Consider the following 14,402-nt stretch of genomic DNA (forward strand, 5'->3'; position numbering starts at 1 on the left):
AACTCGGGAAGCACGGGAAGCACAAGGAGTCCTATTCCTGGTGCTTAAATCGTTTGCTCACTGGAGTGCAGCCACCCACCTTCTCAACCCTCTGGAGCCTTCCCAGATGTTGGCAGCCTTTCTTGCCTGGGCCTGCCCCCCCCCCGCCTTGAGAGCACTCAAAGATTCAGGGGGGGTGCAGGCCCCCCTCCCAACTCCTACTCTCCCATCAGAAGGGAGAAAGCAAGTCCGTAAGAACCTAAAAGAAGCCATGTTGGATCAGACCAATGGCCCATCCAGTCCAACACTCTGTGTCACACAGTGGCCAAAAAAAACAGGCGCCATTAGGAGGTCCATCAGTGGGGCCAGGACACTAGAAGCCCTCCCACTGTGCCCGCCCCCCCAAGCACCAAGAATACAGAGCATCATTGCCGCAGACAGAGAGTTCCATCTCTACCCGGTGGCTAATAGCCACGGATGGACCTATGCTCCAGATGTTTATCCATTTGGTGCTACTCCTGGGACACAGCCAAAGACCTGCTAGGTGTCACGTTCTCAGAACACTAGGACTGGCTACACACCTGAGTGAATTATCATGTGTCTGCGGAGGTGATTAGACAGGTAGAACTTCTTGCCACAGCCGGGGTGAGGGCACACCTTCGTCTTCCCTTTCCGATGAACAAGGTTGACGTGATTCTGAAGGCAGAAAGGAGAGAGAAATGCACACAAGGATGTTGCTGGGGAAGGTCTCCTGCTCCCATCACCAAGAAACCTGGAGTCTCCCCCCACCCCCCAGCTGCAGTTCAGCAGCTGGCAGAGAAGCCGTGGGGCTTGAGGAAGTGCTGTGTGGCTCAGGCTGTGCCAAGGGCTTCCTTTGAAGGGAAGGGGAACATTAGCTAGAAGCGGCCCTATTTGGGCTTGCCTCCACCCCCCATGCCTGACCAAAAGGGAGAGGTGAGGGGCCACTGGCTGAGCTGGCCCAAAGGGAAGGCTGCTTTGGCGTCTGATCAGACTTCTTCCACCTCGGGGCACAGCGGGGAAGTCAGAAGCACCAGGCAGAGACACCCCACCTGGAAACTGCTAAGTGCTACGTAGACCTGGGTACATCCTTCATAGGGACAGTGGAACATCTCCAGCAGCCCATCTGCATCCATCATGCGGCCCCGCTTGCTCCGCCTCCTCCTACGGGAGACAGAAGAGAGGGAAGTCACACAGCGGGGCCATCCGGGAAGCCCAAACGGAAGCAGCTAATCCACCTCTTGCCCTAGCAGCAAATCCCTCCTGCCCACGACAAAGAGGCTGCAAGCCGAGAACTCAGGCATGTGGCAGCCAGTCTAGTGTCCCAAAGAGCAATCTGCTCAGAACCCTTTTTGAGAGCTGCAGAGAAGAGCGAAAAGATGCAGGAACCAGACAGGGGAAGAAGAAGAAGATATTGGATTTATATCCCGCCTTCCAATCCAAAGAGTCTCAAAACAGCTCACAATCTCCTTTCCCTTCCTCCCTCCCTCCCCCCACAACAGACACCCTGTGAGGTAGATGAAGATATTGGATTTATATCCTGCCCTCCACTCCGAAGAGTCTCAGAGCGACTCACAATCTCCTTTCCCTTCCTCCCCCACAACAGACATCCTGTGAGGTAGATGCAGATATTGGATTTATATCCTGCCCTCCACTCCGAAGAGTCTCAGAGCGACTCACAATCTCCTTTCCCTTCCTCCCCCACAACAGACACCCTGTGAGGTAGATGAAGATATTGGATTTATATCCCGCCCTCCACTCCGAAGAGTCTCAGAGCGGCTCACAATCTCCTTTCCCATCCTCCCCCACAACAGACACCCTGTGAGGTAGATGAAGATATTGGATTTATATCCCGCCCTCCACTCCGAAGAGTCTCAGAGCGGCTCACAATCTCCTTTCCCTTCCTCCCCCACAACAGACACCCTGTGAGGTAGATGAAGATATTGGATTTATATCCCGCCCTCCACTCCGAAGAGTCTCAGAGCGGCTCACAATCTCCTTTCCCTTCCTCCCCCCACAACAGACACCCTGTGAGGTAGATGAAGATATTGGATTTATATCCTGCCCTCCACTCCGAAGAGTCTCAGAGCGGCTCACAATCTCCTTTCCCTTCCTCACCCCACAACAGACAACCTGTGAGGTAGATGAAGATATTGGATTTATATCCCGCCCTCCACTCCGAAGAGTCTCAGAGCGTCTCACAATCTCCTTTCCCTTCCTCCCCCACAACAGACACTCTGTGAGGTAGGTGAAGATATTGGATTTATATCTTGCCCTCCACTCCGAAGAGTCTCACAGCAGCTCACAATCTCCTTTACCTTCCCCCCGCCACAACAGACACCCTGTGAGGTAGATGAAGATACTGGATTTATATCCCGCCCTCCACTCCGAAGAGTCTCAGAGCGGCTCACAATCTCCTTTCCCTTCCCCCCCCCCACAACAGACACCCTTTGAGGTAGATGAAGATATTGGATTTATATCCCGCCCTCCACTCCGAAGAGTCTCAGAGCGGCTCACAATCTCCTTTCCCTTCCTCCCCCACAACAGACACTCTGTGAGGTAGATGAAGATATTGCATTTATATCCCACCCTCCACTCCGAAGAGTCTCAGAGCAGCCCACAATCGCCTTTCTCTTCTTCCCCCACAACAGACACCCTGTGAGGTGGGTAGGGCTGTGAGAGCTCTCACAGCAGCTGCTCTTTCAAGGACAACTCCTGCGATAGCTCTGGCTGACCCAGGGCCATTCCAGCAGGTGTAAGTGGAGGAGTGGGGAATCAAACCCGGTTCTCCCAGATAAGAGAGCTCTGGCTGACCCAAGGCCATTCCAGCAGCTGCAAGTGGAGGAGTGGGGAATCAAACCCGGTTCTCCCAGATAAGAGAGCTCTGGCTGACCCAAGGCCATTCCAGCAGGTGCAAGTGGAGGAGGGGGGAATCAAACCCGGTTCTCCCAAATAAGAGAGCTCTGGCTGATCCAAGGCCATTCCAGCAGCCACAAGTGGAGGAGTGGGGAATCAAACCCGGTTCTCCCAGATAAGAGAGCTATGGCTGACCCAAGGCCATGCTAGCAGGTGCAAGTGGAGGAGTGGGGAATCAAACCCGGTTCTCCCAGATAAGAGAGCTCTGGCTGACCCAAGGCCATTCCAGCAGATGCAAGTGGAGGAGTGGGGAATCAAACCCAGTTCTCCCAGATAAGAGAGCTCTGGCTGACCCAAGGCATTTCCAGCAGCTGCAAGTGGAGGAGGGGGGAATCAAACCTAGTTCTCCCAGATAAGAGTCTGCTCACTTAACCACTATGGCTGACCCAAGGCCATTGCAGCAGGTTCAAGTGGAGAAGTGGGGAATCAAACCTGGTTCTGCCAGATAAGAATCTGCACACTTAACCACTACACCAAATTGGCTCCTGGACGGGAGGGGCGGGGCTTCCAGGCGTCATCTGTCAAACTGGTTGAGTCTTCTAGAGGGGCTGATGTGGAAGTTTAAGCCTGCAGGCTGTGGCCGTTTTTCAGAGCCCTTCCCCCCCCCTCCCCCACACACAGGGGCCTGCACAAAGCCCTCCGGCTCACTCACTTCTCCGGTTCCTTTGGGATTTCGTAGATAATGGAGGACCCGTGGGTGCCCTCTGCCTCCTCCTCCACAGGTGCAGGCTCTGGCTCTCCAACCACACCGTCACCGGCTTCCTCTGAGTCACAGGGGGCGTCCATTTCTGCCGGGGGCAAAGGCTCCTCTTTTTTGAGCTCCAGCAGCTCCTCATTTTCTGACAAAAACAGAATGCAGGAGATGTGAGAGCTGTGCTGGGGCCAGGAATCCAGCCCCCTGCAGTGGAGGCCAATTCAAAAGGCATCCTCCAGGGCACCCTTGAGCCTTCTTTCTATGCCTGTCAGTTTTCCTGTTACATTCAGTTATGTGTTTTAAGCTCCACGCTTCTCCAGCAACTGGCCCTGAGTTTCATTTTTAAAGCGTTGCCTCTTTCTTACAAAAAATGTACACACATCGCCTATGGGCCTTCTCTGTTGTGGCCCCCATCTCGTGGAACGGCTTGTCCAAGGAGCGCAGGAAGGCTCCCCCTCTCTCCCGCCTTCCCACAAAATATGCCAGGCTTTCCTGTGCTAACTAAGCGGTTCAGAGAGCACATTTTATATTTAAAAAGGAACATTTCAGAGGGGCAACTGCATGGCAGCTGACTCACACGGGCCGAAACCAGGCCTGGACTTCTGATGCCGCTGGTGCTTTAAGAGCTACGGCTGGTCCCTCCTCCGAGACACAGAGCGTCCTTCCTTTGGCCTGAGAAGTGAAAGCCGTTTATTTATGACGCTCCTGCAGGGGAACCAGGGCTTGGCAAGAAGCCTTTTCCTCACAGCAGCCCAATTTGGCCTCTATGGAGACTGACTTGCAGAAAGCAGAGGGGTTCCAAGGAAGGACAGCCAGCTCTCTGGGCCCTCCCTCATCCCCAGAGAGGCTCACTCAGCGAGGAGCTACAGCCGGGCCTCTGAGTGCCAACAAACATGGAATCATAGAGCTGGAAGGGTCGCCGCCTAGCCCATTGAAGTATGGAGAGGACGGCTGGTGGTGGCAGCTACCTTTTTTGGTTCCTGTGTACTCCACAACCTCCGCGGTGCTCAGCTGCCTGCTCTCGGGCTCCGTCTGCGTGTAGGCCGCCACGCCCTCCATCACGGTGCAGGGCAGCTCCTCCCCTCCGGCGCTGGTGACGTTCAGCTGGATCCCCTCGGCAGCCAGGGCGTCGTAGCCGGGTCCAGCGATGATGATCACCTGCGAGCCCTGCATCACGCCCTGCACGGGGCAGCTGGCCACCACCTCCCCCAGCGCCTCCTGCGCCACGTTCTCGAAGAGAGTCCCATGGCTGGAGCCCATCTGCAGAGGGACAGGCACGCACACCACCGTCTCCATGGCCTCTGGGCTGCCGAGTGGCGGGTTGTGGCACAGGCCGGAGCCCTGCTCTGCCGTCAGGTTCTCGATGTGCTGCTCAAAGGGAATGTGGATGCCCTCCTGGGTGATGAGCCCGCTGGCGCTCTCCCCTTCTGCCTCTCCCTCTCCCAGGGGGGGCGGCTGCTGCCCTCCATGGCCTTTGGTCTTCTGGCGCGCCGGCTGCTCCTCCGACTCCGAGCTGGAACTTGCGTCTGAAGAGCCTGAGCTTCCAGCCCCTGTGCCGTTGCCAACTGCAAGGTCAAATCAAAGAACAGAACATCAGCAGGAAAGCCAGCAGGCCCATGGCAGGCTCAGACCCACTGACCCGGCAGCCCAAAGCATCAGGCCTTGCTGAATAAAACTTCTCTGCTCCACCCCACCGGTAGATCTGCTGGTGAAAATATCTCTGCTTCACCCCTCCTTTAAGGCTCAGGACCAGGGTTCCCTCTAAGGTGAGTCAGTGTGAGCAGGCTCACAGTTTTTTAGCCTCCGGCTCACACATTTTTGTCTCAGCTCAGGAAAAATGGCCCCAGAGCAAACTAATTTATGCCGGAGCTCACAACTTTAATACTAGTAGCTCACAGCTTTAATGCCAGTTGCTCATGAAGTAGAATTTTTGCTCACAAGACTCAGCAGTTCAGAAGAAGATGACGACTGCAGATATATACCCCGCCCTTCTCTCTGAATCAGAGCAGCTTACAGTCTCCTTTATCTCCTTTCCCCACAACAGACACCCTGTGAGGTGGGTGGGGCTGAGAGGGCTCTCACAGCAGCTGCCCTTTCAAGGACAACCTCTGCCAGAGCTATGGCTGACCCAAGGCCATTCAAGCAGGTGCAAGTGGAGGAGTGGGGAATCAAACCCGGTTCTCCCAGATAAGAGAGCTCTAGCTGACCCAAGGCTATTCCAGCAGGTGCAAGTGGAGGAGTGAGGAATCAAACCCGGTTCTCCCAGGTAAGAGAGCTCTGGCTGACCCAAGGCTATTCCAGCAGGTGCAAGTGGAGGAGTGAGGAATCAAACCCGGTTCTCCCAGATAAGAGAGCTCTGGCTGACCCAAGGCTATTCCAGCAAGTGCAAGTGGAGGAGAGAGGAATCAAACCCGGTTCTCCCAGATAAGAGAGCTCTGGCTGACCCAAGGCCATTCCAGCAGGTGCAAGGGGAGGAGTGGGAATCAAACCTGGTTCTTCCAGATACGAGTCCGCGCACTTCACCACTACACCAGACTGGCTCTAGAGGGTGTCTTGGTCAGGGCTGTATACAATCCCCAAAATTCCAAACACACAAACACACGCAAACTCCCATTCCCTCCTCTCCTGCTACAAGTGCCCTCCCTCGTGTCGTTCCCACAAAACCTGCCCCCCTACACAGGCAGTGAATGCAGCGGGACAGCCTTGCCCTGCAGAAGGGCCCCTCCTTGCCTGGCTTCTCTATGGCCCCTGCTCCTCCTACTGCAAGATCAGACCCCAGGAGGAACATTTCAAAGCGGAGATCTCCTCCGGCTCACCACTTTCACACTCGTTTTCAGAGTCGCTGAGTGGCTTCAGGGGAGAGTGCAGGTCCTGGAAGTAACGGTGTCCGGCTTCACACTGCCACACGGCAGTCGTGTACATGCCAAAGGTAGGATCCAGCTCAGAGAGGTGCGGCTCATAGGGGCAGCGGTTCTTGTGGTCTTCATACCAGATCACGGTGTTTTTCAGGCAGTTGACATTCCGCCTTCTTCCTTGGGAAGTGGGGAAGGGGAGAGAAGGAGGAAAAGAATGTGAGTCTGAGCAACACAGAATGGAAGGGAGCACTGAATGGTAGTGGAAGACAGAGAGCTCTGAATGTGGAATGTGTCCGCACACCCTGCCAAGTAGACTTGCTCTCAAAGGAGCACTAGCCAAGTCCTTTCTGCTCAAACACATGACTGCAGATGACTGGGGAAGGCAATGGCAAACCACCTCGTCTTCTAAAAAGGAGACATCTCTCACACTACCAGGGAAACCTGAATCCATTTCCCGGTTCAAGCGGATCTTCCCCCAGCTAACACAAGCCAGTAACTTCATACAAACTATGGCCTATATATACTTTAACAAAACCAAAACTCGATTTACATTAGAAAAGTAATTCTGAAGTCAAGAGGCGTTCCGTCCTATCCAGAATCAATACAGGGCTTAGCAGAAGCAACCCATCACAGCATCATCCACTGCATGCTTATTTTTAAGACATTTCAAATTCTGTAAAATGTACTCCTATGAAAATATGCCATCTTTGCACCAAATACAACTCACTTTGGTTATCTTTCCCCTTGTATATTTTTTTCTTTGCTAAGTGTATTCTAAAAGATCTTTAGAGAGCTCTGCTTCCAAGTGTAATTGATTTGCCATCCATGGTTTTTTCCCCCAAAGCCTCTATATATGAACATCTGAAGCTGCCTTATGCTGAATCAGACCCTCAGTCCACCAAAGTCAGTGTTGTCTACTCGGACTGGCAGCGGCTCTCCAGGGTCTCAAGCTGAGGTTTTTCACACCTATTTGCCTGGACCCTTTTTTGGAGATGCCAGGGATTGAACCTGGGACCTTCTGCTTACCAAGCAGATGCTCTCCCACTGAGCCACCATCTCTCCCCAGAAGGTTTTGGGAGATCCATTGTTCATATGAACATATGAAGCTGCCTTCTACTGAATCAGACCCCCTTCGCTCCATCAAAGTCAGTCTTGTCTACTCAGACTGGCAGCGGCTCTCCAGGGTCTCAAGCTGAGGTTTTTCACGCCTACTTGCCTGGACCCCTTTTAGTTGGAGATGCCGGGGATTGAACCTGGGACCTTCTGCTTACCAAGCAGATGCTCTCCCACTGAGCCACCGTCTCTCCCCTGAAGGTTTTGGGAGATCCATTGTTCATATGAACATATGAAGCTGCCTTCTACTGAATCAGACCCCCTTCGCTCCATCAAAGTCAGTCTTGTCTACTCAGACTGGCAGCGGCTCTCCAGGGTCTCAAGCTGAGGTTTTGCATGCCTACTTGCCTGGACCCTTTTGAGTTGGAGATGCCGGGGATTGAACCTGGGACCTTCTGCTTACCAAGCAGATGTTCTCCCACTGAGCCACTGTCCTCAATCACGAAGCCACTATCACTCTAAAAGTGGTATCTTGGTGCAAAGCAAGGTGGCAGCCCTGAAGGCTTTGGAAGCCCAGCTGATCCCTGGAATTCTGCCATGTCAACGACTGTCCAGCGTTACTGCTTGAGCAGCAGATCTTCACAAAGAGCCAGCCAGGAACCGAGGGCCAGACAGGACCGAAAGCTGCCCTTCCTGCTAAGAAAACGATTCAGCCGGCACCACAAATCAAGCTAGGGGGCCGACTAGAAAAAAATGTACTTACTTTTCTTCCGCTGCGGCTCATAAGGCATCTGCTCCCATGGCTTCCTGCAAGCGACAAGAGCGGCAGGTCACGCCAGGCCAGGGACAAAGAAACACCCTCCTTTCTAAATCAGAGAAGGGTTTTGTTTTGGACCCCGGAACAAAACATAATATGGAGGAACTTTGAAGAAAAAAATACATATTTTCCTGTAGCAGCTTCCACAACAAGCAACGACAAATCTTGTGGCTGCAGGCAGTGCTCTGCAGCATCTCTCGACAAGGTCAGTATTAGTGCTCCAGGGGGGACCTCATCTTGTTAACTGGAAATGCTGTGGACTGACCCTGGCTACTATTGAGACACAGCATCTGCCCTAGAGCAGACCTTCGTGGATGGACACACCTATGCCACAGGAGGTGGCGGCGGCTACAAGCATGGACAGCTTCAAGAGGGGGGAGATAAAAATATGGAGCAGAGGTCCATCAGTGGCTATTAGCCACAGTGTGTATATATGTGTGTGTGTATACATACATACATATATATATATATATTTTGGCCACTGAGTGACACAGAGTGTTGGACTGGATGGGCCATTGGCTTGATCCAACATGGCTTCTCTTATGTTCTTATGTTCCCTCAGTCCATCAAAGTCAGTCTTGTCTCCTCAGACTGGCACCTGGTCTCCAGAGTCTCAGGCAAAGAGCATTTTCCATCACCTCCTACCTGGTCCTTTCAAGCGGAGGCACTGGGGATTTAACTTCTGCCTGCCAAGCTGATGCCCTCCCACTGCACCATGCCCCCTCTCCCAAACACACATGGAAGCTGCCTTCTATTGAACTAAACCCCATTTGGTCCATCAAAGTCAGCCTTGTCTCCTCAGACTGGCAGCAGCTCTCCAGGGTCTTCCCCATCCCCTCCTGCCTGGACTGGCCCTGCAGCCTTCTCTGTGCCAAGCAGAGGCTGAGTCAGTGAGCCCCACTGAGCCACCCTCTAAAGCTATGCAGGGTATTGATGGAACTCTCTGCCTGGGGCAGGGATGCTCTGTATTCTGGGTGCAACAGTGGGAGGACTTCTACTGTCCTGGCTCCACTGATGGACCTCCTGATGGTGCCTGGTTTTTTGGGCCACTGTGTGACAGTGTTGGACTGGATGGGCCATTGGCCTGATCCAACATGCTTCTCTTATGTTTTTAAAGCTGCCGTTTCCTTTCCCCGTGGCGCAGAGTGGTAAAGCTGCAATACTGCAGTCGGAGCCCTCTGCTCACAACCTGAGTTCGATCCCAGAGGAAACTGGTTCAGCTAGCCGGCTCCAGGTCAACTCAGCCTTCCAAACTTCCGAGGCCGGTCAAATGAGTCCCCAGCTTGCGGGGGGGGGGAGGGGGAGTGTAGAGGACTGGGAAGGCAATGGCAAACCACCCCGTAAAAAGTCTGCTGTGAAAACGTTGTGAAAGCGACATCACCCCAGAGTCGGAAACGACTGGTGCTTGCACAGGGGACTACCTTGACCTTTTTTCCTTCTCCAGGGAACTGATCTCTGCGGTCTGGAGAACAACTGTGATTCCCGGAGATCTTAGACCCTGCCTGTTAGTTGCCAAGCCAACACCTTGCCTTGGGACTCTCCCCCTCCTGACCCGTGAAAGGAGCCTTCTTTGGGCTCAACCTCCTTTTTGACCTCAGCCTTGGGAGGGGAGGATGGAGGTTCCCTAGGCCGGGGCTAAGAATGCCAGCAGCCTGCTGGTGGGGGCTGCAATCCTCCAGAATCCCAGCTCCTCTCCAGCCTGCAGAGATCAGTGTTTCCCCTGGAGAAAAGGGGTGCTTTGGAGGGGGACTGTGTGGCCTTGTGCCCCACTGAGGTTCAGAGATGCCAGCCTCCAGGAGACGCCTGGGGATCCCCCAGAATCCCAGCTCATCTCCAGACTACAGATTCCAGTTCCCCTGGAGGAAATGGGTGCCTTGGTGGGTGGAATTTGTGGCCCTGCACCTCAGTGAGGTTCAGGGATACCAGTAGCCTGCAGGTGGGACCTGGGGATCCCCTGAAATTCCAGCTCCTTTCCAGACTACAGAGATTGGTTTCCCCCCTGGAGAAAATAGACACTTTGGAAGGTGGAATTTGTGGCTCTGCACCCTAGTGAGGTTCAGGGATGCCACCAGCATCCAGGTGGGACCTGGGGATCCCCTGAAATTCCAGCTCATCTCCAAGCTCAGTTCCCCTGTAGGAAATGGGTGCTTTAGTGGGTGGAATTTGTGGCACTGCACCCCAGTGAGGTTCAGGGACCTGGAGAGCCCCTGGAATCCCAGCTCCTCTCCAGCCTGCGGAGACCAGTTCCCCCCTGGAGAAAAGGGCTGCATTGGAGGAGGGACTCTATGGCATTGTACTCCAATCAGGGGATGCCATCAGCCTCCAGGTGGCGCCTGGAGACCCCCTAGAATCCCAGCTCCTCTCCAGCCTGCGACCAGTTTCCCCCTTGAGAAAAGGGCTGCACCGGAGGATGGACTCTATGGCATTGTACTCCAATCAGGGGATGCCATCACCCTCCAGGTGGCGCCTGGAGATCCCCCGGAATCCCAGCTCCTCTCCAGCCTGCGGAGACCAGTCCCCCCCTGGAGAAAAGGGCTGCATTGGAGGAGGGACTCTATGGCATTGTACTCCAATCAGGGGATGCCATCAGCCTCCAGGTGGCGCCTGGAGACCCCCTAGAATCCCAGCTCCTCTCCAGCCTGCGACCAGTTTCCCCCTTGAGAAAAGGGCTGCACCGGAGGATGGACTCTATGGCATTGTACTCCAATCAGGGGATGCCATCACCCTCCAGGTGGCGCCTGGAGATCCCCTGGAATCCCAGCTCCTCTCCAGCCTGCGGAGACCAGTCCCCCCCTGGAGAAAAGGGCTGCATTGGAGGAGGGACTCTATGGCATTGTACTCCAATCAGGGGATGCCATCAGCCTCCAGGTGGTGCCTGGAGACCCCCCGGAATCCCAGCTCTCTCCAGCCTGCGGAGACCAGTTTTCCCCCTGGAGAAAAGGGCTGCATTGGAGGAGGGACTCTATGGCATTGTACTCCAATCAGGGGATGCCATCACCCTCCAGGTGGTGCCTGGAGACCCCCCGGAATCCCAGCTCTCTCCAGCCTGCGGAGACCAGTTTTCCCCCTGGAGAAAAGGGCTGCATTGGAGGAGGGACTCTATGGCATTGTACTCCAATCAGGGGATGCCACCAGCCTCCAGGTGGTGCCTGGAGACCCCCCGGAATCCCAGCACTCTCCAGCCTGCGGAGACCAGTCCCCCCCTGGAGAAAAGGGCTGCATTGGAGGAGGGACTCTATGGCATTGTACTCCAATCAGGGGATGCCACCACCCTCCAGGTGGTGCCTGGAGACCCCCCGGAATCCCAGCACTCTCCAGCCTGCGGAGACCAGTCCCCCCCTGGAGAAAAGGGCTGCATTGGAGGAGGGACTCTATGGCATTGTACTCCAATCAGGGGATGCCATCACCCTGCAGGTGGTGCCTGGAGACCCCCTAGAATCCCAGCACTCTCCAGCCTGCGGAGACCAGTCCCCCTCTGGAGAAAAGGGCTGCATTGGAGGAGGGACTCTATGGCATTGTACTCCAATCAGGGGATGCCATCACCCTGCAGGTGGGGCCTGGAGATCCCCCGGAATCCCAGCTCCTCTCCAGCCCCCAGTGGGGGATGCCAAGAGCCTCCCAGAGCCCAGCCCCTCACGCACCGGGGGTCTCCGCCTCGGCCGCGCTGCTCCCTCTCGAGCTGCAGGAGGTAGGCGGCGAGCTTGGCGTCGCTCCACCCGCTGCGCTGCCGCAGGGCCACCCACGGCCCGTGGGACTCGCCCAGGTAGACGCGGCGCACGTCGTACTTCTTGCGCGACTCCAGGCGCCGCCGGGCCCGGTCCCCCTCCGCCAGCCGCGGCCGCCCCCGCCGCCCCCCGCACCGCCCCGGCGCCCCCTCCGAGTCGCTCATCCCGCCGCCGCCGCCCAGCCCGGCGCCCCCCGATGACGTCGCCCCGCCCGCCCCGCCCCTTCCGCCGCGCCACGGAGGCCCCGCCCACAGCGGCCGGTGCCAGCCCCCAGGGGACAGCGGGAGGAGGGCGCTCGGCTCCAAGGGTTGGCAGGACTGAGGCGCCTGCGCGCTGGCCTTGCAGCTGCCCCCTGGCTTCAGTCGGGGTCTCTGCTCCCGGCAAGGAACATCGGGGGCGGGGCCAGGAGACTGGGGGCGGGGCCAGGAGACTGGGGGCGGAGCCAGGAGAAAGGGTGTGACAAGCATCATGGAACTCCAAAAGGAGTTCTGGCCAGCACATGGAAAGGGGCCATTGCACACCTTTTAAAATGCCTTCCTTCCATTGGAAATAATGAAGGACAGGGGCACCTTCTTTGGGGGCTCATGGAATGGGACCCCCTGGGTCAACCCTTTTGAAACCTGGAGGGTAATTTGAGGAGAGGCATTGGATGCTATGCTGCAAATTTGGTGCCTCTACCTCAAAAAACAGCCTCCCCCCCCCAGCCCCAGAAACCCATAGATCAATTCTCCATCATACCCTATGGGGATCGTTCTCCTTAGGGAATAACGGAGCTGACATTTCCCTCCCCTCCCTCCACTGCTTTCTGATGATTCTGAATTGGGGGAGGGCCTCCAGACTGGGGGATCCCCTGCCCCAACTAGGCATTGACAGCCCTAATTTTATCAGAATTTCTATAGGAGAGTCACTGAGGATGGCCCTCCAGTCTATTGTTGGGGTTTCCCCCCAATAATTTTAATTGAATTTCTATATGAGAAATTCTATTAAAGTATTGAAAAATTCTAAGAATAAAGTTGACGGCAATTCTCAGTGACTCTCATAAAGAAATTCTATTAAAATTTCTGAAAAATTCTAAGACTATACTCATAGAATCATTGAGTTGAGGAATTCCCAAGGTCATCTAGTCCAGCCACTGCACAATGCAGGAAACTCACAAATACCTCCCACTAAGTTCACAGGATCAGCATTGCTGTCAGATGGCCATCAAGCCTCCGTTTAAAAACCTCCAAGGAAAGAGAGCCCACTTTGATGTTTCCCTTGACAGTCATCCTCAGTGAATTCCCCTTCTGGCTTGCTCTCCAGGTGATCTCCCGCTTTTATGACTGATCGCCACACAATACAGCTCAGGTCCCCTGAGAAAATGGATGCTTTGGGGGGGGGGGAGTCCATGGCATTATATCCTCCAGAGCAGGGGCGGCCAAACTGTAGCTCAGGAACTACATGTGGCTCTTTCACACATATTGGGTGGCTCTCAAAGCCCCTGAGTGGAATTCCCACCCACCCCGACAGAAGAGCAGCAAGTGAGCCCAGAGAATGGATGCCAACTCTGACTTAGGAAATTCCTGGAAATCTGGAGGTGGAGCCCAGGCAAAGCTGGGTTTGAAGAGGGCACCAAGAAATTATTCTGTTTAAGCACCCATGTCTTCTCCTCTTATTCTTCTCTAGTGGCATATTGAGCTAAAGCCCAGAGTTGTGTCTGCATCAGGAGTCTCCCCCGTGGGCAACGCTGGGATTCCGGGAAGTGGTAGTGGCTGGGTGACCCCAAAACAGCTGCTAGAGGGGCAAGAACAATCACACATTGTGCCCCCCGCTCCCTTCAGTGCTGCTGCCAACCTCAAGATGTTGCATATCTCCAAGGAGAGGCTTTTTAGCCCAGAGACATCCGGAAGTCTGGGACTACAGCCTGGCCAAGACAACTCTGGGATGTGCTTGCCAGAGAGGGTCACCTCAGAGTTCAGCTACCCCGTTAGGAAAGAGGAAGCCCCTCCCAAGCTCGTTGTTTCCAACTCTTCCATGGCAGACACTCTAGAGCAGGGGTGTCAAATATGCGGCCTGGGGGCCAAATCAGGCCCTCGGAGGGCTCCTATCAGGCCCCCAAGCAACTGGCTGTCATCTGCTTCCTTCTTCCTCTCTCTCACTTCCTTCTGCATCACACCTTGCTTTGCCAGGCTTGCTCAATTGCACAGGAGCTAAAGAGCAAAGTCTGTTTTCTCCATTGGCTGAGGCTCCTCCCCTGGGGAAGGCAGAGCGTGTTTTTCCAGGCTCTCTCAATCGCACAGCAGAGCTACTGAACCAAGCTTCTCTTCCTGCTGAAGTCCCTCCCCCTCCTGGTCCCCTGGGGAAGG

At 55.0% G+C, this 14,402-nt stretch overlaps 1 protein-coding gene across 1 annotated transcript in view; it reads right to left on the minus strand.

The window, feature by feature from the left end:
• Positions 1 to 12,221, minus strand: part of ZNF653 (zinc finger protein 653) — a 194,848-nt gene extending 182,627 nt beyond the window's left edge. Inside the window, exons 1-7 of the mRNA XM_060253229.1 lie at positions 12,118 to 12,221; positions 8,279 to 8,322; positions 6,424 to 6,639; positions 4,576 to 5,172; positions 3,566 to 3,752; positions 1,050 to 1,161; positions 561 to 675 (exon numbers count right to left, since the gene is read on the minus strand). Of these exons, the coding sequence (XP_060109212.1) occupies positions 561 to 675; positions 1,050 to 1,161; positions 3,566 to 3,752; positions 4,576 to 5,172; positions 6,424 to 6,639; positions 8,279 to 8,322; positions 12,118 to 12,221 (1,375 nt within the window). The remainder of the gene's footprint in view (positions 1 to 560; positions 676 to 1,049; positions 1,162 to 3,565; positions 3,753 to 4,575; positions 5,173 to 6,423; positions 6,640 to 8,278; positions 8,323 to 12,117) is intronic.
• Positions 12,222 to 14,402: the final 2,181 nt, after the last annotated feature.

This window comes from Heteronotia binoei, chromosome 13, assembly GCF_032191835.1.
Source record: "Heteronotia binoei isolate CCM8104 ecotype False Entrance Well chromosome 13, APGP_CSIRO_Hbin_v1, whole genome shotgun sequence".
NCBI lineage: Eukaryota > Metazoa > Chordata > Lepidosauria > Squamata > Gekkonidae > Heteronotia > Heteronotia binoei.